The following is a 20,789-nucleotide window of genomic DNA, read 5'->3' on the forward strand; positions in this document are numbered from 1 at the left end:
CGGGATACGGGGGTGCTCCGAGCCGGGCCCGGAGGGGAGCCCCCGTGTCGGGGGGAGCCGGAGCCGGGGTTGCTCCTGCACCGGCAACACGGGCCGCCGGTTGCATCAGGCGTCAAGTGGCCCAAACGGCCGAGGGCACCATCACGGCTCTGCCCGGGTTCAGGCCCGCCCCGCCGGACCGCAGCGCCTGGGGTAGCCGCGGGACCGCTTGCGACCGGGGGCAGGGGTCAGGGCGGGCCGGGCCGGGGTCGGTCCCGGCGGGCCCGAGGTCGCACAATGGCGACACCGGTCTGCGCAAGATGGCGGCGGGGAGGCGTGGCCGTCCTCGCTGCCCGCGGGCCCTGCACTGCGCATGAGAGCTCCCCGCCGTCGCTGGGCGCATGCGTGCGCTGCCGCGCGATTCGAGATGCCGGGCCGCGCGGGAGACACCATGCGGACACGACGGGGGAGTGCGGCGGGGATATCAATGTCGGCCCGCAACATTGCGCTGTGAGGGGCAGAGGAGACGGTCTGACCGGCGGATTAACTCCGGTAAGTGGCCGACTGGCAGTGCGGCGCTAAGGACTGCCCCGGAGGTTGAGCCCAAGCTCCGCGTTACGTAATGTGCCCCCCCTGACCGACTGCAGTGGTTCTGGCCCCCCGCCCCCGTGTCCCGTATGACGCTCGCCATTGGCTGGGAGCAGCAGCGGGGCGGGGCGAGGAGGCTATAACTAGAGGCGGCGCGGTAGGGGCCGCGTTTAGTCCATTGCTGTCGAGGTCGGGTTTTGCTGCTCCTGTGCTTTCCCGCTTTCCCCTTCCGCCTGTCGCCGCCCATCGCGCCGCCATGAACGGGCAACTGAACGGTTTCCACGAGGTGTTCATCGAGGAGGGCACCTTCCTCTTCACCTCCGAATCCGTGGGCGAGGGGCACCCAGGTGCGGGCCGAGCGGGGTTGGGCGGGGCGGCGATCGCGCAGGCGCGGCCGGGGGCGGGGGGGGGGGGGGGTAGAGGAGGAGGAGGATGGTGAAGATGAAGATGAAGGAAGTGAGGATGAGGATGGAGGGAATGAGGGTGGGCCGGGGGCGTTTTGGGGGGAGAGGGAGGGGGGCGGGCGGTGACGCGACCGGGCGCGCGCGCAGCGTGAGGCGGGCGCGCGCTCGCCGCATTGCGGGACCGGCGCGCACGTGCTGTCCGCGTGGGGCGGGACACGGGGGTGACGGTGGGGCGGGGGCGGGGGGGCCGGTACCGCCGTGACTCAGCTGTGACTCAGCCGCTCCCGGTGCCCCCGCACCCTACGGGACCCCGCACCGGGCTCCGTCCCCGCCTGGATGCCGGGGGTAATGCGGGCCCGGTGACCCCCACACACACATCCCCCCTGGAGGGTCGGAGTGTCGCCTTCAGCCCAGCCCACCCCACGCCCCCCGACGGTGTCGCCCGGCCGGTGATGGAGTCCCGTGGGTCTCCCCAGATGTGCCCTCTCGCCGCAGCTGGGCGGTGATTGGAGCCCCCAAGCTCGGTGCCAGCCGGTGCCGGTTTCTCCCGGTCTTTGTCCTCGCCGGTCTGGGGCACATGACCGTTAATCTGCGGGGGCGGCTGCCAACGCCCAGCGCCCGCTGCCTGGGCACACCCAGTACCCCTGAATCCTCTCAGCTCCAGCACCCACTTTAAGGGTACACTCAGCACTTCCCGAGTTCCCATCAGCTCCGGAACCCATCGGGCCCCACAGCACCCCAGAGCTCTGCTCCTTCTGGCTCGAACACCCACAACCCGATGGCACAACCTGTGCCTGCTCTGGGGCTCTCCCCACGCTGCTTGAGAGAGGAGGCTGCGGGGTCTATTTCTTCACTCTTTCCCACCAAAAAGCATCCGGGGGATCCTTCTTCCCTCCCCCCAGCTGGGCACTGCCTTGTCCTTGCCCAGAACCTGCCCAGAAGGTTGCTGTCAAGGACACCTGCAGTCCTGGGAACACGCGTGGCCCTTGGGACACCCCCACCCACACGAAACACCCCGGGAGCCAGGAGGGAGCTGGGTGTCTGGTGGGGCATGGCTGGAGCAGCTTTGGCCAGAGGCATAGCTGCTGGGAGCTAGTGTGCTGCGGATTTGGGAAGCTGACACGTGGGTCTGATCCCCGCAGTGGTGCCACAGGGCTCAGCCTTAGTTGGAGCTGGAGCTTAACTGGGACATGCCTGGAATTCCAGACTGGGGACGAGGCAAGGGCTGTGTGCACCCTAGGGGGCTCCTGGATTGTGGGGCTCCGATCCCTGTGCTGGAGGCTCCGGAAGGAAGGGCTGTGCCGTGTTGGGCTGTCCCACGCCACCGTGACGCCTCCTCCTCTGTGTTCACGTCCCCAGATAAAATCTGTGACCAGATCAGCGATGCTGTCCTGGATGCCCACCTCAAGCAGGACCCTGATGCCAAGGTGGCCTGTGGTGAGTAAGGGCACCAGGGGACAGCCGGCGGGTGACGTGGAGGTGACACCGTGCTGACGTCACCCCTTGTCCCTGCAGAGACGGTCGCCAAAACCGGGATGATCCTGCTGGCGGGGGAGATCACCTCCCGGGCCAATGTGGACTACCAGAAGGTGGTCCGGGACACCATCCGGCACATTGGCTATGACGACTCCTCCAAAGGTGTGTCCCAGGCTGCCACCACCTCAGCGACAGCACAGGGTGGCACCGGGCTCACCAGAGCCCCCTTTGTCCCCCCAGGTTTTGACTACAAGACGTGCAACGTGCTGGTGGCCCTAGAGCAGCAGTCCCCGGACATCGCCCAGGGAGTGCACCTGGACCGCAGCGAGGAGGACATTGGCGCTGGCGACCAGGTGAGCCCCGGAGCCGTGGGGCCGCCGTGGCGTAACCGAGGGCTGGGCGTGACCCCCTTGTCCCTGTGCCACAGGGGCTGATGTTCGGCTATGCCACGGATGAGACGGAGGAGTGCATGCCCCTCACCATCGTCCTGGCGCACAAGCTCAACGCCAAGCTGGCCGAGCTGCGCCGCAACGGAGCCCTGCCCTGGCTGCGCCCCGACTCCAAGACGCAGGTGAGGCACCGGGGGGGGTCCGCAGAAGCCTCGCAGCCCCGTGCTCCCCGCCTGGCCTCTGACTGGTGTCCCCCGGCAGGTGACAGTGCAGTACATGCAGGACCGCGGGGCGGTGATCCCAATCCGGGTGCACACCATCGTGATCTCGGTGCAGCACGACGAGGACGTGTGTCTGGATGAGATGCGTGATGCACTCAAGGAGAAGGTCATCAAGGCCGTAGTGCCCCCCAAGTACCTGGACGATGACACCATCTACCACCTGCAGCCCAGCGGCCGCTTCGTCATTGGCGGGCCCCAGGTGCAGCCCGGGGGGCACTGTGGGGGCAGCGTGGTGGTGGCAACGGTGGCATTGTGGTGGTGACAGTTGTGATGGCAATGAGGGCACAGTGATGGCAGCAGTGATGAGGTGCTGAGGGCTGGTGACAACGTGGTGACAGTGCTGATGTGATGGTGACACTTAGGGTGGCACAGTGGTGGCAGTTAGAATGGTTCGATGGCAGTGAGACTGGCACAGAGGTGGCAGAGTCAGTGTGGTAACGATAACGCGACAGTGGTCACAGCACGGTGATGGCTCGGTGACGATGACACTGGTGACAATGCAGACACTTGTGACACTGCTGTCCCCAACAGGGTGACGCAGGGCTGACAGGCCGCAAGATCATCGTGGACACCTATGGGGGCTGGGGCGCGCACGGGGGTGGCGCCTTCTCGGGCAAGGACTACACCAAGGTGGATCGCTCGGCCGCCTACGCCGCGCGCTGGGTGGCCAAGTCCCTGGTGAAGGCTGGGCTGTGCCGCAGGGTGCTGGTCCAGGTGGGTGCTGCTCTGGGTCCAGGTGGGTGCTGGGCTCCTGGGGGTCCGGCCTTACCGCAGCCCCACCTCCCCCTGCAGGTGTCGTACGCCATTGGGGTCTCGCACCCCTTGTCCATCTCCATCTTCCACTATGGCACCTCCCAGAAGAGCGAGCGCGAGCTGTTGGAGATTGTCAAGAAGAACTTCGACCTGCGCCCCGGGGTCATCGTCAGGTAACGGGCGTGGGGGGCTGTGCGGGGGGGCGGGGCGGGCGGGGGTCCCTCCTGGAGCAGCCCGGGGACCGCCTCCGCCTGGACCCGGCGCGGAGCCGCTCGGCCGGACAGAGAAGGCGCGCTCGGGGTAAGTATCCGCCGAAGCTGAGCGCTTGGAGCTTCCCCGGCTCCCGTGGGAGCGGCCCGGTGCTCCGGGGGCACGGCCAGGGAAGCTCCAACCGCCCCGCGGGATGGGGAGGGGGAGGAGGCGCCGCTGCGGAACCCCCGGCCAGGCAGGGAAGGAAGGGGCGAAGGCAGGAGCTCGGGGCCGCCTCACTGAGTCGGGAATTGTGTATTCCAGGGATCTGGATCTGAAGAAGCCCCTCTATCAGAGGACCGCAGCCTATGGCCACTTTGGTAGGGACAGTTTCCCTTGGGAAGTGCCCAAAAAACTAAAATACTGAGGAAAAAAGAGCATTGTTAGGGCTTTTCCTCCCACTCCTGCGGGCGTAGGTTACAGAGAAGCCCGTGGGCTCTGGGGGAAAGAGCTCCCGGCCCCCCCCAGGCTCCCCCGCCCCGCCATTGTCTCTCACCATCGTTTTGGTTGTGTGGGGACCACGTGCCTCTCCTGGAGCCCCTCCTCGTGTCCCCCCAATTCCCTCTGGATTGTTTTTAACAAATCTCTCTTTACTCTGAGCTGTGAGATGGGGAAAAAGGCCCAAGTGCCCTCTCTCACCCTTCCCCATGCCCCCACACTCCCACTGTGGCAAGGGCCACCCCATTTTGGATCCCAGCAGTCCTCCTGTGGGGGGGATGCCCCATTTTATCACTCCCCATTCCCCTTTTTCCCCAAATTCCACTACATCAGGGGGACCCCCCATTTTGGCTCCCGCTGTCCCCCCCATCCTGCTGCAGGTGGGGGACACACAAACCCCTTGTTCTGGCTTCCTGTGTGTCCCCCCCACAGTCCCCATTCCACTGGGAGGATACTCATTTTGGCTCCCCCCGTCCCACTGGTGGGGAAGACACTTCCCATTCCACCTCCCCACCCCCCTGGGACCTCACTGGTGCTGGGTTTGGTTCTTAACCCTCATTTTTAACCTCTTTTTGTTCCAAAAATGCACATTATGGGGGGGACACGCTAAAACCGACCCCCAAACCCCCCTGAGGGTTCGGTACCAGAGGAAAACATTTTACATTCTTTTTTTTTTTTTCTTTTCTTTTTTTTTTTTTTTTTTTTTGGGGTTTTAATCCAAAAGCTGAAGCAACTCCCCAACTGCACAACCCCTCCATCCCCCCAACTTTGTCCAGATTTTGGGGGGAAAGGGGGGGCATTTGGCGCTTGATACTTGAAGGTTTAGTGTATTTATTGTGCGCCGAGGCGGGGGCGTGAGTACAGAGAAGTCCCCGTGCTCAGCCGGCAGCTCCTGATCCCTGAAAGCCCCCCCTTCCCCTCCCCCCGCCCTCCCCCTGCCCCCCAGCAGTCTGGGGTGAAACGGAGGGGGGGATTGGGTTTGTTGGAGCGCCGGGGGTGCCCGGGTGTGGCGCTGGTGGCCGGTGTGGTACAGAGAAGCCGGCTTGTTTACTGCCCGCCCAGGCTCCGGCCCCCAGAGTGCCTTGGGGGGGGGCAGGGGGGGCTTTCTCCTGCCCTTGAGAATTTTTTTTTTTTTTTCCTCTTGGTTTTACTATTTTCGGGAGGTTTCGTCCGAATGTTTTGATCCACTGAATCCAAAAATGAACTCAAAAAGAAAAGAATTTCAATAAAAGCGATGGGTTAGACCGGAGCCACCTCGAGTGTGTGGGGAAAATGGGTGTAGGGGGCAGCTGAAGGATTTTGGAAACTGAGGCACCGGGGAGATGGAGAAATTGGGGTACAGGGAGAAGTGGGATATGGGGGAATAGATGGGGAGAAAGTGTGTGTGTGGGGGAAACTGAGGCTCAGGGTCCTGGGATGGGGGAAATAGGGGTGGGGGAAGTGGAGTAGAGGGCAGGAATGAGCACTGGGGTAATGGGTTTGGGGAAATACTGAGGAATAGGGAAATGAGCTTGGAGGAAAGTGGGTTGTGAGGGGAAACAGGCACAGGGGGAACTAGGGAGATGGGATGGATGAACCAGGAAGGGAATGTCTGGGAAGCTGCGGGATGGAGGGAAAGGGGTACAGCGGGTGGGGAACGCACAGGGCACGGGGGCTGCTTACAGGGAGAATCTGGGGCACGGGGGAAACTGAGGCACGGGAGGATTTCTGGCTTACAAAATTGCATTTATTTGGGGTGTTCAGAGCTCGGGGCCCCTCTGGGCCCCCCCGTTGGTCTCGGGCCGAGCCTCCTCCTCCTCCCCGCGCCAGCTGGCGAAGGCCACCTCCTGTGCCAAGCGCTCCGGGGCTGGGCGGCCCAGCGCCAGGTTCCGCAGCGCGATCAGCGTCATCAGGGTACTGCGGGGACAGCGATGGGCACCAGGGGCACGGGGACAGGGGGACAAGGGGACGGGGGGGCGATGGCACTGACCTGCGGCGGAAGAGGAAGAACTTCCTGCGGAGGAAGCGCTGCAGGCGCTGGGCTAGGCTGGACTCGCGCTCGCGGCGCTGCTGGCGCTGCTCCCGCCGCAGGAACAGCGACACCAGTGGGTCCAGTGGGGTCCCCGCGGGCAGGGGCTCCCCAAGGAGGGGACGTAGCTCGGGGGGCAGTGGGGACTGTTCTGGCGGGGCACATAAGTGAGGGGGGTTGTAGGGTGCCTGTGGTCCCCCCCAGCTCAGCAGTAGGGATTCTGGGGGTCCCCATGAGCCCCCCCAGTCTGGTGATGGAACTGGGGATGTTGCCATGATCCCCACCCGAGTGACAGGGACTGGCTGTCCCTGTCATTCTCCCGTGTTATTGCTCACCAGAGAATGAGGTGACTGGAATTTGGGGACCCTGCTGTCCTCCCACAGCGACTGCCCCCCCAGTGACAGCGACTGGGGTCTTCCATGACGCCCTCAGCCCACTGCTCACCAGGAGCTGAGCTGACGGAGCTTTTGGGGTCCCCCAGGGCATGAGGTGATGGGGATTTTGGGGTCCCAGGAAGCAAGGCGTCAAGGATTTTGGGATTCCCAGGTGTGAGGTGTCAGGGGTGCCCAGGGCCAAGGCGCTGGGTATTTGGGGGTCCCCCCCATCTCACCGGTGCCATTGCGCACGCGCTCCCGCAGCTCCTGCAGCCGTGTCAGGTTCCGCTCCAGTTCCAGCGCCGTGGTGTTCACGTACAGGTACATGTAGCACGAGGGCTCAGGGGACACCGTGTGCACCTTGTGGTACTGCCCCGCCGGCAGCTGGGGGAACAGGCTGTCAGCACCCCCAGGCACCCCCAATCCCCTGGGGTCCCCCTGAGCCTCACCTGCATCCCCTCGCCCTCCTGCAGGGAGCGGTTCTGCTGCTGCTCCACCAGCTCCACCAGCACCTGCCCTCGCAGCACCCGCAGGCTCGTGTTGCCCAGGTCCTCGCTCACAAAGTTCTCCAGGTGCAGGCCTGAAACACAGCTGGTTCTGTACCCCTGCCCTGAACCCCCGGGACCCCCCTGTGCCTCATCCCTCCCAGCGCTCAGGCACCCCCCCGTGTCCTCTACTCCACCCTCCCACTGCCCACAGGGACCCCCCTGTACTCCAAAGCCCCCCTCAACCTCAGGATCCTCCATGCCCCATACCCAGCCCCCGAACCCCTGGGAGCCTCTGTTCCCTGTACCCCCACTGACCCCTCCGTGCCCTGTGACCCCTGTACCCTGCCCCAGGAGCGCACCGGGGAAGTCTGCGATGAACACGGTGTCCGTGTGTCCGTCCAGCTGCGCCTCCAGCTCCTGCAGCCGCTGGCGCCACGGCGACAGATCCACGAGCAGCGGGAGCAGCCACGGCGTGGGGGTCCACGGGGACCACGGGGCACGGACCAGGTCCACGCGGGGGTCCACAAGTCTGAGGGGACAAGGTGTCAGGAGCCCGCAGTGCCCCCAAATCCCGCGCATGTCCCCAAACCCCTCCTGGAAGTGACACGGGGCACCGTAAGAGCACGCGGGGTCCACCCCAGGTCCAGCTGTGGGGACGAGCCACCGGCACCCCCGCGTGTCCCTGTGTCCCCCAAACCCCGCGTCCTCCCTAACCTCAGCTGAAAGTAGCAGCTGCAGCACCCACAGCTGCCACAGACCCACCCGCGGGTCCCCCACAGCCCCATCCCCATGTCCCCTGTCCCTGGTGTCACCTCTGCTGGAAGCGCTCATTGATGGACACCCAGACGTCAAAGTAGATCTGGGGCTGGCTGACGTTGTAGCGCGGCAGCAGCCGGCTCAGGCAGGCCGAGTACTGCTTCAGCATGTCGGCGTGGTCCCGCCAGCGGCGGCTCTGCGTGAACGCCTGCGGGGAGCCGGGGTGAGCCGTGGGGCAGCGCCGTGGGGAAACTGAGGCACAGGGAAACTGAGCCACGGGGCAGCGCCACAGGGAAACCAAGGCACAGGGAAACTGAGCCATGGGGCAGCGCCGCAGGGAAACTGATGCACGGGGCAGCATTGCGGGGAAACTGAGGGACAGGGACACTGAGGCACGGGGCAGCGCTGCAGGGAAACTGAGGCACGGGGACAGTGGTGTGGGGAAACTGAGGCAGGGAGGGACAGGGGAACAAGGGATGGGAGAAACTGAGGCAATGAGGAAATGAGGAATAGGAAAAAACGAGGCACAGGGGTTGTTCCATGAGCGATGGGGAAACGTGGGGAGAAACGGAAGCACGGGGGGAAAATGAGGGATGAAGGAAAATGAGGCCCATGGGGGAAGTCCCCGTATTTGGGAGTGGGGGGGGGGTGGGGGGTAGGGTCACTCACCCCTGGCTTCAGGTAGCCCACCTCCCCCGTGAGCCCGTCCCTGTAAGTGATCTTGATATGCTGGTGGAAGCGGGAGTGGACCATCATGTCCCAGGAGTAGCCGTAGAGCCCGTTGGTCCAGTTGTTGTAGCCCTGAGGGGACACGGGGGGGGTCACAGAGCACAGGGGAGCACAAGGAGGCGACAGGGACCCCCATACCTACCACCATTCCCCTTTTGCCACCCTAAATGCCCCCCCATCCCCCAAATTGCCCCCTATGTGTCCCCAAATGCCCTCCACATTCCCCAGTCCCTTCTCACTCTCCTCAGACCCACCCCCTTGTCCCCAAACCGTGTCCCCAGTCCCTTCCCCAGTGCCCACCTGGGTGATGAAGTGGGAGTAGGGCAGGAAGAGCTGCTCCAGCACGTAGAGGATGGTGAAGGCTGCAGCCAAGTGCTGGCGAGGCCGAAGGCCCCCCCGGGCCCTCCGGCCCCCGTAATGGCAGTCAGGGCTGGGCTGGGGGGGCTTTGTGCTGGGGAGCCAGCCCTGCAGCCAGGGGGGGAAGCAGGCCAGGAGCCCCCGTGGCCACTCAGGCCGGCAGAAGAGCCCATTGGTGGCCAGCATGGTGTAGGAGAACATGCCTGGGGGGAGAACACTTAGGGACCCCCACTGCACCTGGGGGTGGGGGGTGCTCCTGTCCGGGACTGGGGGGTCCCTGCACAGGGCCAGTGTGTTTTGGGGTGTCTGGGCAGCCCTGTTCAGGATTGGGGGGGGGGGGGGGGGGGGGGTTGGGGGCTGTGGAGGGGGGAGGTCACGCTGGTTGGGGGTGTTTGGGGGTACCCAGGGGTCCCATGTCCAGGTTGGGGCTGCTCTGGGGGTGCCCTGGGCACACTGGGGGGGGTCTGGGGGTGCCATGTGTCCCCTCACCGATGCTGAAGAGCTGGGAGTTCATGCAGTGGAAGTAGGTGACGAAGACGAGGGCGAGGGGCCGCGTGGCGTCGAAGAAGAGCAGAAAGCCGGCGGAGAGGTCGAGCACCAGCCCCCCGCCATGCACCACCAGCCGGCTGGTCAGCTCCTCCGACAGCACCAGCCTGGCCACGGAGCCTTCCTCGGCATCAGTCATGCCCCAGCACCATCCTCAGCCTCACCCTACCCCTCCTCAGCCCCCTCCCATCACCTCCCTCACCTTCCTCCTCCTGTCTGTCACATTCCTCATCCTTGACTCAAACCCATCCCCCTGTACCCCTCCTCATCTCATCCCCAGCCTGTCAGCCCCCCTCCCTTCCCCATCATCATCAAACCTCCTTAAGCTCATCCTCGAACCCCATAACCCTCCTCATCCCATCCCATCCCATCCCATCCCATCCCATCCCATCCCATCCCATCCCATCCCATCCCATCCCATCCCATCCCATCCCCCATCCCAACCCCACCTTCATCCTCATCCCCTCCCCATCACCCCCTCCCCATCCTCACCTTGGACCCCTCCATTCTGCTGCACCCTCGTCAACCCCCTTCATCCTCCTCACCCTCAGCCCATCCCCAGCACTCCACTGTCCCCCTCCTCACCCCTGCCCTGCCCTGCCCTGACCTGAAGGGTGCAAAGAGCCAGTGCCGGGCGAGGGTCCCCATGGAGAAGCCCCCGACCCAGTCGGCGTCCAGCTTCTTCAGCCCCGCGATGAAGTACACGATGAACACCTGGGGGGCAGGGGCAGGGTCAGGGGGTCCCGGGGGTCCCGGGGGGTCCCAGGGCAGTGTCACCCACCTGGGCACGCAGCAGGGCGTAGTTCCACAGTGGCACGTGGGCGTTGCGCTTCTGGGGCCGGAAGAGCCCGTCCACAGACCTGTGGGGACATGGGGGGACAAGGCCACTGTCACCCACTGCCAGAGTCGTGGGGACACACTGGGGACAGAGAGCCTAGGGTGGCACCAGCACCTGTCCCACCAGGTGGGTACACAGTGCCACAGGGATGTCCCCTGGGGACATGCCCCCAGGACCCATGCCACCTGCGGGGGACACTATGGCCTATGCCACCCCAGGGGCCCCCCATGCCACAGGGGTCCCCAGGACCTGTGCCACCCCCTAGAGACACCAGAGCCACAGGGGATGCCAGGGCTTGTGCCACTCCAAGGGACCCAATGCCATGGGGGTCTCAAGGACCTGTGCCACCCCCCGAGCACCCAGGGCCATGGGGACCTTGGGGTCTGGGCTATCCCACTGGGACCCTGGTGCCACAAGGGACCCCACAACCTCTGCCACCCCATAGGAACCCCAGCCCCATGTCACCACCCTGCTGCCTTGCAGATCCCCAGTGCCCCCCATGTCCCCAGAGGCTCCCGGTGCTCTGGGGGTCCATGCAGCCCCCCAGGTGCCCACCCGTAGCGGTCAGCGCCCAGCAGTGCCAGCTGGAAGCCCAGCAGCCCGTAGAGGTAGGAGTGGTTGTTCCAGGAGGTTTTGTCCAGCAGCAGCAGGTACCAGTAGGGGCACAGGAAGGCCACGCAGCTCAGCCGGTAGCAGCACCCCAGCATGATGCCCAGCGCTCCTGCGGGCACAGGACCCCCAGCATGTCCCCTGTCCCCTCCTGGTGCCTGTCCCCAGCCTCCCTCAGCTCCCCTGCCAGTCCCAGTGCCCATCCCAGTGCCCATTCCCACCCCAGTGCCAGCCCCTGCCGTGGTTCCTGCCCACATCCCACCCCTGTTCCTGCCCCAGTGCCACCTCCATTCCTGCCCCAGTGCCACCCCTGCCTGCCCCAGTGCAATCCCCATTCCTGTCCACATCCCACCCGCATTCCTGCCCATTGCCACCCCCGTTCCTGCCCACATCCCACCCCCATTCCCACCCCAGTGCCAGCCCCTGCCGTGGTTCCTGCCCATATCCCATCCCCGTTCCTGCCCCAGTGCCACCTCCATTCCTGCCCCAGTGCCACCCCTGCCTGCCCCAGTGCAATCCCCATTCCTGCCCACATCCCACCCCCGTTCCTGCCCCAGTGCCACCCTGTTCCTGCCCGCATCCCACCCCCACTCCTGCCCACATCCCACCCCCGTTCCTGCCCCAGTGCCCCCCGTTCCCCCTGTTGCCCCTACCCAGGAACATGATGGTGTAGAGCAGGTACATCCAGTCCAGGGGCAGCGGCGCCAGGAAGGGCAGCAGGGGGAAGCGGCACACCTCCAGCCCGTCCAGGTAGCGCTGGTCCAGGTGGCCCAGGCCCCGCTCCTGCGGCACGTCCAGGGCCATCAGCAGCCCTGGGGGGTGAGGCAGGGTCCGTCGGTCAGTGGCCGTCAGTCCGGGCGGGCGCTGACCCCTCCACCCGCCCCGGCCATCGCCCGACCTTTGCTCCGGTGCTGACGTGTCACGGCCGGACACCACCGGGCCCCTCGGAGGGGGGGGGGCCCGGATCTCAGCCCCTCTCCCCGAACCTCTGAGCCCCCCCAAAGCCCCCGAACCCCCGGATTCCCTGAGCCCCCGCAGGCCCAGCCGCCCTGTGCCCCCCGAGTCCCCACGGAGCCCTCCGGAGCTCCCCCATCCCTCCCGAGCCCTCCCAGCCCCCCGGTCTCCCCGAGCCCCTGCTCGCTCTGTCCCCGGGTGTTCCCTCGGTGTCCTCCCGTGCGTGGTCTCCCTGGCCCGGTGCCCCTCAGAGCCCCTTGGTCCCTGCAGCCCCCGGTCTCTCCCGGTGCCCCCGAAGCACCCCCGGCCCTCCCGGTCCCTCCCAGCCCCGGTTCCCCCCGGTTCTCCGTCCCCGCCGACCGAAGGCAGCGCGGAAAGCTCCGAGCGCGGCGGGGTCCTGCGGCCGGTGCAGCAGCCGGACGAAGCGGTGCCATCGCGTCAGGTCGCGTAGCTCGAACCCCAGCAGCCGCCGCGCCAGCCCGGGGCCGGTACCGGAGGACTTGGGGGACTCGGTGGGGCTCGGCAGAGCCTCCGCCGCCTCCCCCCGCTCCGGCCGCCTCCGCCGCGCCGGGCCTGCCGGGGGTCACAGGTCAGGGGTCACAGGTCGGGGGTCCCCGGGGGTCCCCCGCCCCGCCCGCCACGCTCCGCACCCGCCGCCGCCGCCGCCATCGCCGCGGCCCCGCCCCGCCACCGCCCGCCGCACGTGATGGCAGCGGCAGCCAATCAGCGGTGAGGAGAGGCGGGACAAGGAGGCCACACCTCATTAAGCCCCGCCCCTTCACGCATCAGACTCCGTCCCCGGGACCCCGAACCGGGACCCCGAACCGGGACTCCCGGCCCCGCCCCAAACCCCCCGGCCCCGCCCCCTGGCTCTTCAGGACCCCTACCCCGCCCTAACCCCGCCCTGACCCCGCCGCGCCCTCGGCCCGCCCCGGGCCCGCCCCCCGCCCGGCGCTGCCGCCGTTCCCGGAAGCCCCGGGCAGGCGGGGCGGGACCGGGGCCGCCGCGGGAGCGGAGCCGAGCGGGGCCGGACGGACCATGGTGGGGCCAGGGCACCGGGGGCACCGGGGGGCACCTGGGGTTGGGTACGGGGGACACCGGAGGGGGGTACGGGGGCACCGGATGGGGTGCGGGCGGCACCGGAGCGGGGTACGGGGGCCCCCGTGATGTGTGGGGGCTCCGGGGTGTGCGTGGCGGAGCAGCCGGGGTGATCCCGGGTGTCCGTGGGGTGCAAGGGGGCGCCCATAAGGGGTGAGGGGCACCTCTAGGGTGCTCAGGGGGTCTCTTTGGGGTTTCTGGGGTACACATGGGGTGCCGAGGGCTGCACGCGGGGTGCGGGGGGCTCCGCGCTGTGCCTGCAGGGTGCTTGGGGACAAACGTGCCTGGAGGTCACTAGGGTGCTCAGAAGGTGCCTGTGGGGTGCCAGAGCTGTTGGGGTGTCTGGGGCGCCTGTAGGGGCTCGAGGAGGTGCCCGGGATGTCCGTGGGGTGCCTGGGGGGGACTCAAGGCACTTACGGGATACTTCAGAGCGTGTATGGGGTATCCAGGGAGCGTGTGGGGTGTCTGAGATCCGTATGGGGTGTCTGAGATCCATATGGGGGGTCACGGGGGTGCCTGTAGGGTGCTTGGAGAGGTGCCCGGGGTGCACAGAGGGTGCTTGGGGTGGGCGTGGGGTGCCTCGTGGGTGCTGTGGGGCATCTTTGGGGTACGTGTAGGGTCTACGTGGGGTATGGGGAGCGCTTGGGGGATGTATATGGGGATGCTGGGGTGCCCACGGGCGGCTTGGCAGGTTCCTTTGGGGTGCCTGGGGTGTTTGTAGGGTGGTGGGGCGCTGGGGGTGCCCCGAGGCATCCGTGGGGGGGTCTATAGGGTGCTGTGGGGTGTTTATGGGGTGCCAGGGGTGCCCCCTGAACCCTGCCCTATGCCACAGGCGGGAATCCCGGGGGGGTCCCCAGCGGACGTGGCGGCAGACGGCACGGGGGGCGAGGGGCGCGTGCGGGCACTGCAGCGGGAGGTGCAGGGCGTCACCACCATCATGACCCAGAACGTGGAGCGGATCCTGGCGCGAGGAGAGAACCTGGAGCAGCTGCACAGCAAAAGCCAGGACCTGGAGGCCACGGTGAGGGGGCATGGGGGGCATGAGAGGGGGGCACGGGGTGCCGACATCGGGCACGGGGTTACCAGGCTGGGCACAGAGCCACCAGGCTGGGCATGGGGTACCCACATCAGGCATGAAGTCACCAGGGTGGGCACGGGTGGGCTTGGGGTCACCAGGATGGGCAAGGGGTCACCAGGGTGGGCACAGGGTACCCGCATTGGGCACGAGGTCACCAGGGTGGGCACACAGCTCCCTGAGGTGACCCAAGGTCCCTAAGGTGGCACGGTGTCTCTGAGGTGGTCCCAAAGCCCCCAAGATGGTGCAGGGCTCCTGAGGTGGCACTGGGTCCCCAGGTCAAGGGACACAAGATCCCCAAGGGAGAACGGGGTCCCCAAGGGGACTGCAGGGTGCCCAGTGGGATAGCATGGAACCCTGGGGTGGCAGGGGGTGTCCCTAGGATGTCTGTGGGGTCCCCGGGGTTGCAGTGGGTGTCCCCAGAGTGGCAGCAGAGGGTCCCCAGGGTGGGCAGGATTGTCCCCAGGGTGGCAGGGCTGTCCTGAGGACCTCAGCCAATGTCCCTGGGGTGGCAGTTGGGGTGCCCAAGTGACGGAGGTGTGCCCAGGGGCTGAGGGATTTAGGTTCTCCAGGGTGACATGGGCGTCCCTGGGGTGGCAGCTGGGGTCCCCGGGGTGTGAGGGCTGTCCCTGGGGTGGCAGCTGGGGTCCCCGGGGTGTCAGGGGTGTCCCCACATCCCTGAGCGCTGTCCCTGCAGTCAGAGCACTTCCGCACAACGTCCCAGAAGATGGCCCGGCGCTACTGGTGGAAGAACGTGAAGCTGCTTGTCATCCTTGGCCTCGTGGGCGTCATCGTCCTCATCCTCATCATCCTCCTGGCCACCGGCACCATCCCCACCTAGAGCCACTGTCCCCACGGGGACACGGCCACCCCAGGGCCCAAATACAGATGGGGGGGAGAGCCAGCGGGACTTGTGTGTGTGTGTGAGGTGGGGGACACAGGGGGACATGGGGGGACACATGGGGACATGGGGGGACATGGGGACATGCTGAGGGACACATGGGGACATGGTGAGATGGGTATGGGGACGTGGGGGGAGACAGGCATGGGGACACAGGAATATGCATGGGGACACGGGGGGACAGGGTGGGAAGAGGCCCCAGGGATGTGGGGACATTCACGTGGGGTCACGAGGGGGACATGTGTGGGGACACAGGCATGAGGGGACGTGTGAGGGGGGGTGGGTGCTGTGCCAGGGCGCCGGGGGCCGTGCCAGGCACCGAGAGACAAAGGACACTGTAGTGGCACTGCCACCCTCGGAGGCTGGGAGGGAGGGAGAAGGGGAGGGCGGGGACAGGGACGTGGGGGTCCCCCCGGACACGGGGTCCTGGTGTGGCCCCATCTCTGCAGGGACCTGGGGATATGTGTGGGGGTGTGTCGGGGCTGTCCCGGGGACAGGGCAGTGCCAAGGACACGTGGCCGGGGGGCCTGGGGGGCTGCAGGGACAGGGGGCTCTCTGGGGACACGGGACCCGGCAGCTGGGGAGGCTTGAATGGGGGGTCCTGGCGAGCCCCGTCCCGGGGTGCGGGCCGGGGTGTCCCGGGATCGTGGCCACTCGAGGGTGACTGGGGGCGGGCCCGGTCCCTCCCGGCGGGGGCGGCCGCTGGAGCCCGAGGCGGGACGGGTACAGGAACGGGCGCACCGGTACCGGCACCGGCCCCGACCCCGGCCTGCGGTACCGGGACTATGGTGAGTCCCGGCCCCCGCCGCCTCCGCTTTCGCTTTCGCTTTGCGAGGGGCACAGCGGGCTCGGAGCCACGGGAGCCGCCGGGCTCGGGATCCCCCGGTGCCGGCGCCAGCGCCGGTGCCGGTGCCGGGCCGCCTCCCGGGCTCTCCCTGCCGAAGGGAGGAACGCGGCCCCCGGGGGTGGTGGGAGGTGGCCCGCGCGGGACTTTCCGTGTCCCTGTATCCCTGAGTGTCCCTGCGTGTCCCGGCCCCGCGTATCGTGCGTGTCCCCTGCGGTCCCGGTGTCCCCGTGCGTGCTCTGGCCTCGCAGTGCTCGTGTCCCCCACCGTCGCCATCCTCAGGTGGCCCCGTGTCCACGTCCCCATGGTTTCCTGTCCCCGTGGTCCGTGTCTGCCCATCTCGCAGTGCCATTGTCCCTGCGGTGCCCGTGTCCCCATGGTCAGGCTTTGTCCCCAGGGTGGTCCCCGGTGTCCCCATAGTCCCCTGGTCCCCGCAGGGCCCATCCCCGTGGTTCTTGTGTCCCCACGCTCCCCCTTCCTCACGGTGCCCATGTCCCCGGTGTCGCTGCCTGTCCCTGTGGCATCGCCGTGTCCCTGTGTCCCCTTCGCTGCAGTGCCCACATCCCCGGTGTTCCCTCAGCATCCCCCCGTGTCCCCACGGTGTCCTCACATTGTCCCCCGTGTCCCCAGGCGGGGCTGGCGCGGTGCCAGCGCGAGGCCGAGGAGGTGGCAGAGCTGATGCGACAGAACGTGGCGAGTGCACTGGAGCGGGAGGGACACCTGGAGCAGCTGCAGAGCCGGGCCCAGGACCTGCGACAGGCGGTGGGACCACGGGGACAGGCCGGGACACTGCAGGGTGGCACTGAGGGGACACCTGGAGCAGCGGCAGAGCAGGGCCAGGGCCTGGGGACACACACGGCCCGGGGGTGGGGTGTGGCACTGTGGGGACACACGGTCTGAGGGTGAGGTGTGGCACTATGGGGACACACGGCCCGAGGGTGAGGTGTGGCACTATAGGGACACTCGGGCCAGGGGTGAGGTGTGGCACTATAGGGACACACGGCCTGGGGAGGAGGAGCGGGCCTTTATGGGGACATGTAAATCTGGGGACACGGAGCCCAGGGGACACCGCAGAGGCACAAAGGCCCAGGGAGGATCTGATCTAGGAACACACGGCCTGGGGGGACAATACAGGGACATTGAGCCCTACGAGATACACACAGAGCCTTGGGGGACACCATGGCGACACCCAGGGCTTGGGGACACACAGGGGCTGGGGACACTGCAGGGACACCCAGGGCTTGGGGACACATAGGGGCTGGGGGACACTGTGGGGACACACAGGGCTGGGAACAATGCAGGGACATCCAGGGCTTGGGGATACACAGGGCTGGGGACACTGAGGGAACACCCAGCCTGGGAAGGAGAGACTCCGGGGCCCCGGAAGGGCTGGGTGTGTCTGTCTGTCCCCATAGGGCCCCCCCAGCCCTCTGTGGGACTGTCCCCCATCCCCTGCACGTCCCCACAGAGCGAAGCCTTCACCCGCACCACACAGATGGTGACGCGGCGCCAGCGCAGGAGACACCGGCGGTGGCACCTGGTGGCCCTCGGCCTCGGCCTCCTCCTCCTCTTCATCCTGGCGCTGGCACTGGCGCTGGCCCTGGCACGGTCATCCCCTGGCACTGTCACCAGCACTGTCCCCACCCCACAGTGGGGGACCAAGCACCCGCCCAGCACTGCAGGGACCCCATGAGGACAGAGCCTGAGGGACCATAACAAATAACTAAATAAATAAATAACCCACCACAAACACCAGGACTTCTTGGGGAGACCCCACAATAACAACAACGAACCAGCGGGGTGATCCTTGGGGCGACCCTACAATGAATAAACGCCAAGATCTGCTCTGAAGAGATCCTACAATAAAAACTCTGCAAGACCCACTCAAGGGGAACACTACAACAAGCAGCAGGAGCTCTTTGGGAAGACCCTACGATCCCAAACCAGGAGAATGAACTTCGGGGAGACCCTATAATAAATTAATAAATACCAGGATCTGTTTTGGGGTGACCCTACAAAAACTAAGAACCCAGAATCTGATACGGAGATACCCCACAATAACAAACCAGCAGGATGAACTCTTGAGGAGACCCTACAATAAATAAACACCAGGATATGTTTTGGGGAGACCCTACAACAAATAAATACTAAGAGCTCTTTGGGAAGACCCTACAAAAACAGAGCTCTGGTATCAGCTTGGGGGAGATCCTCCAGTCCCAAACCAACGGGATGATTTCCAGGAAGCTCTCACAATAACAAACGTGCCAGACCCTCCAGGGAGACCCTACAATTAATAAACACCAGAATCTGCTTGGGGTTGACCCTACAATAACCCCTCTGTGCCTCGCTGCTGGGAGACCCTACAAAAACAGAGCAGTGGGTGGTCTTCAGGGTCACCCTACAGCAACAAAAGAATCCCCACAAGCAGCCCCACAACCCACCCTGGGGAGACCCTACAACAACAGCTCAGGGGACCCACGCTGGGCACACCTGGCTTTGGCCACAGATGCCACCAACCTGGGCCGGGGGCAGGAGGGGGACGCAGAGGGGACCCTGGGGACACAATGGCACCTGAGGAGGGGACACTCAGGGCTGGGGACACACAGGGAGGGGACATGGTGGCACCTGGGAGGCCAATATCACTGCACGGGGCCACCCTGCCTGGGCTGCTGAAGGGGACAAGTGACACTCGGGGACTCAGGAGCTGCGTCACTTCCCCCTCCCCCCGACCCCGTGCCTCAGTTTCCCCGAGCAGTGAAAGACACCAGAGCCTCGCAGCACCTTTATTGACACCGGGGTGGGGACGGCAGCGGTCCCCGCGGTGGCACTGGTCCCCGCGGTGGCACCAATCCCATGGGGGGGGTGGCAGTGTCCGGGGGGTTGTGGCAGTGTCACCCGGTGCCCCGGCGCTTGCTGAGCTCATCCTGCACGCGCTGGCAGAGGGCCCTGCGCAGGGGGGGCTCCAGCGGGCTCCGGGCGCACACCCGGCGGGTCACCTCCTCGGCGCTGTCCCCCTGTGGCACCCGCAGCACCTGCTGCACCCCCCGGGGTACCCCCACTGTCCCCAGGGACCCTCCCGGGCACCCCCACTGTGCCACGAACCTACCCACAGCACCCCCACTGCCCCAGGACACCCCCATTGCCCCATGGACCCCTCAGGGGTACCCCCACTGTCCCCGGGGACCCCCCTCCGCTGCCCCACGGTACCCACCCATGGCATCCCCACTGACACACGGACACCCCAGGGCACCTCCACTCTCCTCGGGACCCCCCCCCCCACAGCACCCCCACTGTCCCCAGGGACCCTCCCGGGGAGCCCCCACTGTGCCACTAACCTACCCACGGCACCCCCACTGTCCCCGGGGAGCCCCCCCCGCTGCCCCACGGAACCCACCCACGGCACCCCCACTGCCCCAGGGCACCCCCACTGCCCCATGGAACCCCTCAGGACACTCCCACTGCTCCGGGGCATCCCCCACGGCACTCCCACTACCCCAGGGCACCCCCACTGCCCCATGGAACCCCTCCAGGGCACCCCCCCACGATGTCCCGTGGGACCCCCACCCGCAGCACCCCATGGAAGTGGAGACCTGCGGCACCCCCCGTGCCACGGCAGCGCCCCCCCGTTCCCGCGGGCACCCCCCGTTCCCCCGTTGCCTCGGGCCGCACCTGGTGCACGATCACGGCCGTCACCCGCCCGTCGTCCCCCTCGTACTCGAGGCAGAAGAGGCGCGGCCCGCGGGCCGGCTCCGGGGGGGCCCCGCGGCTCTCGGTGGGCGGCCCCGCGCTGGCATCGCCCCCGGGCCCGCCTGCGGCACCCGCACCTCAGCGGGGCTACCGGAGCCACCGCGGCCAGCGCCCCAGGTGTCCCCGCGCAGATGTCCCCCCAGGCCCCCCCTGTGTCCCCCACAGGGGGGTGTCCCCCACCCTCGTGTCCACCCAGTCCCTGGGTGTCCCCAGTCCCCGGGTGTCCCCAGCCCCGTGTCCCCCTCCCCACTCTCGGTCCCCCGTGTCCCCCCCATCCCCCTCCACCCCTGGGTGTCCCCATCCCCACACTCGGTTCCCCGTGTCCCCCCCCACCCCCGGTGTCCTCGGGGCTGTCTCCCCTTCCCCACCCATCCCCCGGGCTCCCCCCATCCCCGCTCCCTCAGGAGCCCGGCCCTCCCGCCCCGGTGCCCCCGGCGCTCACCGCCGCCCCGGTGGGGCCGGTACACCTGCTGGTCGGGCCGCCGGGGCCGCGCCGGGCCCGGGGTCAGCCGCGTCCGCGCTCGGCCCCGCGCCTGCCGCACCGCGCGGTCGTACGCGTCCCTGGGCACCGGCGGGACAGCGCGGTTACCGGGTGAGAGGGGGACCCAGGAGCGCCGGGGCCGAACCGGCCCGGGGACGAGCGTCCCGAGGGGAGCCGGGCCGGTGCCGGTACCTGGCGAGCTGGTTGCGGCGGATGTGCCGCACGAAGCCGTGGCTCATGTCCAGCCGTCCCCCCGGCCGGCAGCGCCAGCCCGGGGCCGCCGCCGTCGCCGCCGCCTCCATGCCGGTACCGGCGGCCCGGGTCGGTACCGGGACGCGGCGCCTTTAAGAGCCCCGCGGGCCCGGCGCGCGCGCTGGCAGGGGGCGGCGCAGCGCGCAGGCGCGGTAGCGCCCCTTCCCCGCAGCGG

The 20,789-nt window shown here is 67.2% G+C and overlaps 5 protein-coding genes across 8 annotated transcripts; 3 read left to right on the forward strand and 2 right to left on the reverse strand.

Moving 5' to 3' along the window:
- Positions 1–713: 713 nt before the first annotated feature.
- On the forward strand, positions 714–5,806 carry MAT2A (methionine adenosyltransferase 2A). Its single transcript, XM_053966400.1, has 9 exons — positions 714–914; positions 2,331–2,408; positions 2,487–2,609; positions 2,688–2,800; positions 2,875–3,018; positions 3,098–3,316; positions 3,649–3,831; positions 3,910–4,043; positions 4,384–5,806. The coding sequence occupies exons 1-9, from the start codon at positions 824–826 to the stop codon at positions 4,484–4,486; spliced, it is 1,188 nt and encodes a 395-aa protein (XP_053822375.1). The 5' UTR covers positions 714–823; the 3' UTR covers positions 4,487–5,806.
- On the reverse strand, positions 5,221–12,890 carry GGCX (gamma-glutamyl carboxylase). Of its 4 annotated transcripts, none has more exons than XM_053966365.1 (16): positions 12,867–12,890; positions 12,577–12,789; positions 11,916–12,074; positions 11,209–11,374; positions 10,597–10,675; positions 10,423–10,529; positions 9,759–9,922; positions 9,213–9,472; positions 8,853–8,984; positions 8,240–8,391; positions 7,787–7,956; positions 7,389–7,519; positions 7,176–7,323; positions 6,527–6,711; positions 6,274–6,453; positions 5,221–5,761 (listed from the first exon to the last, which is right to left on the reverse strand). In XM_053966365.1, exons 1-16 carry the CDS (start codon positions 12,883–12,885, stop codon positions 5,708–5,710), a joined length of 2,319 nt encoding a protein of 772 aa, XP_053822340.1. In that variant the 5' UTR covers positions 12,886–12,890; the 3' UTR covers positions 5,221–5,707. The 4 variants fall into 4 exon arrangements, with proteins under 4 accessions (XP_053822340.1, XP_053822343.1, XP_053822339.1 ...); XM_053966368.1 differs by having other exon boundaries at positions 6,527–6,716; XM_053966364.1 differs by having other exon boundaries at positions 5,221–6,453.
- Positions 12,891–13,151: 261 nt separating this feature from the next.
- Positions 13,152–15,294, forward strand: VAMP8 (vesicle associated membrane protein 8). The gene is made up of 3 exons (XM_053966423.1): positions 13,152–13,257; positions 14,147–14,335; positions 15,087–15,294. The coding sequence occupies exons 1-3, from the start codon at positions 13,255–13,257 to the stop codon at positions 15,228–15,230; spliced, it is 336 nt and encodes a 111-aa protein (XP_053822398.1). The 5' UTR covers positions 13,152–13,254; the 3' UTR covers positions 15,231–15,294.
- A 538-nt stretch (positions 15,295–15,832) lies between these two features.
- On the forward strand, positions 15,833–18,126 carry LOC128800907 (synaptobrevin-like protein 5). Its single transcript, XM_053966414.1, has 3 exons — positions 15,833–16,078; positions 16,765–16,896; positions 17,603–18,126. The coding sequence occupies exons 1-3, from the start codon at positions 16,076–16,078 to the stop codon at positions 17,825–17,827; spliced, it is 360 nt and encodes a 119-aa protein (XP_053822389.1). The 5' UTR covers positions 15,833–16,075; the 3' UTR covers positions 17,828–18,126.
- Positions 18,127–18,903: 777 nt separating this feature from the next.
- Positions 18,904–20,768, reverse strand: C28H2orf68 (chromosome 28 C2orf68 homolog). Its single transcript, XM_053966417.1, has 4 exons — positions 20,555–20,768; positions 20,324–20,442; positions 19,804–19,943; positions 18,904–19,148 (listed from the first exon to the last, which is right to left on the reverse strand). Exons 1-4 carry the CDS (start codon positions 20,662–20,664, stop codon positions 19,026–19,028), a joined length of 492 nt encoding a protein of 163 aa, XP_053822392.1. The 5' UTR covers positions 20,665–20,768; the 3' UTR covers positions 18,904–19,025.
- Between the last annotated feature and the right edge of the window lie 21 nt (positions 20,769–20,789).

Source organism: Vidua chalybeata, chromosome 28, assembly GCF_026979565.1.
Source record: "Vidua chalybeata isolate OUT-0048 chromosome 28, bVidCha1 merged haplotype, whole genome shotgun sequence".
Taxonomy (NCBI): Eukaryota; Metazoa; Chordata; class Aves; order Passeriformes; family Viduidae; genus Vidua; species Vidua chalybeata.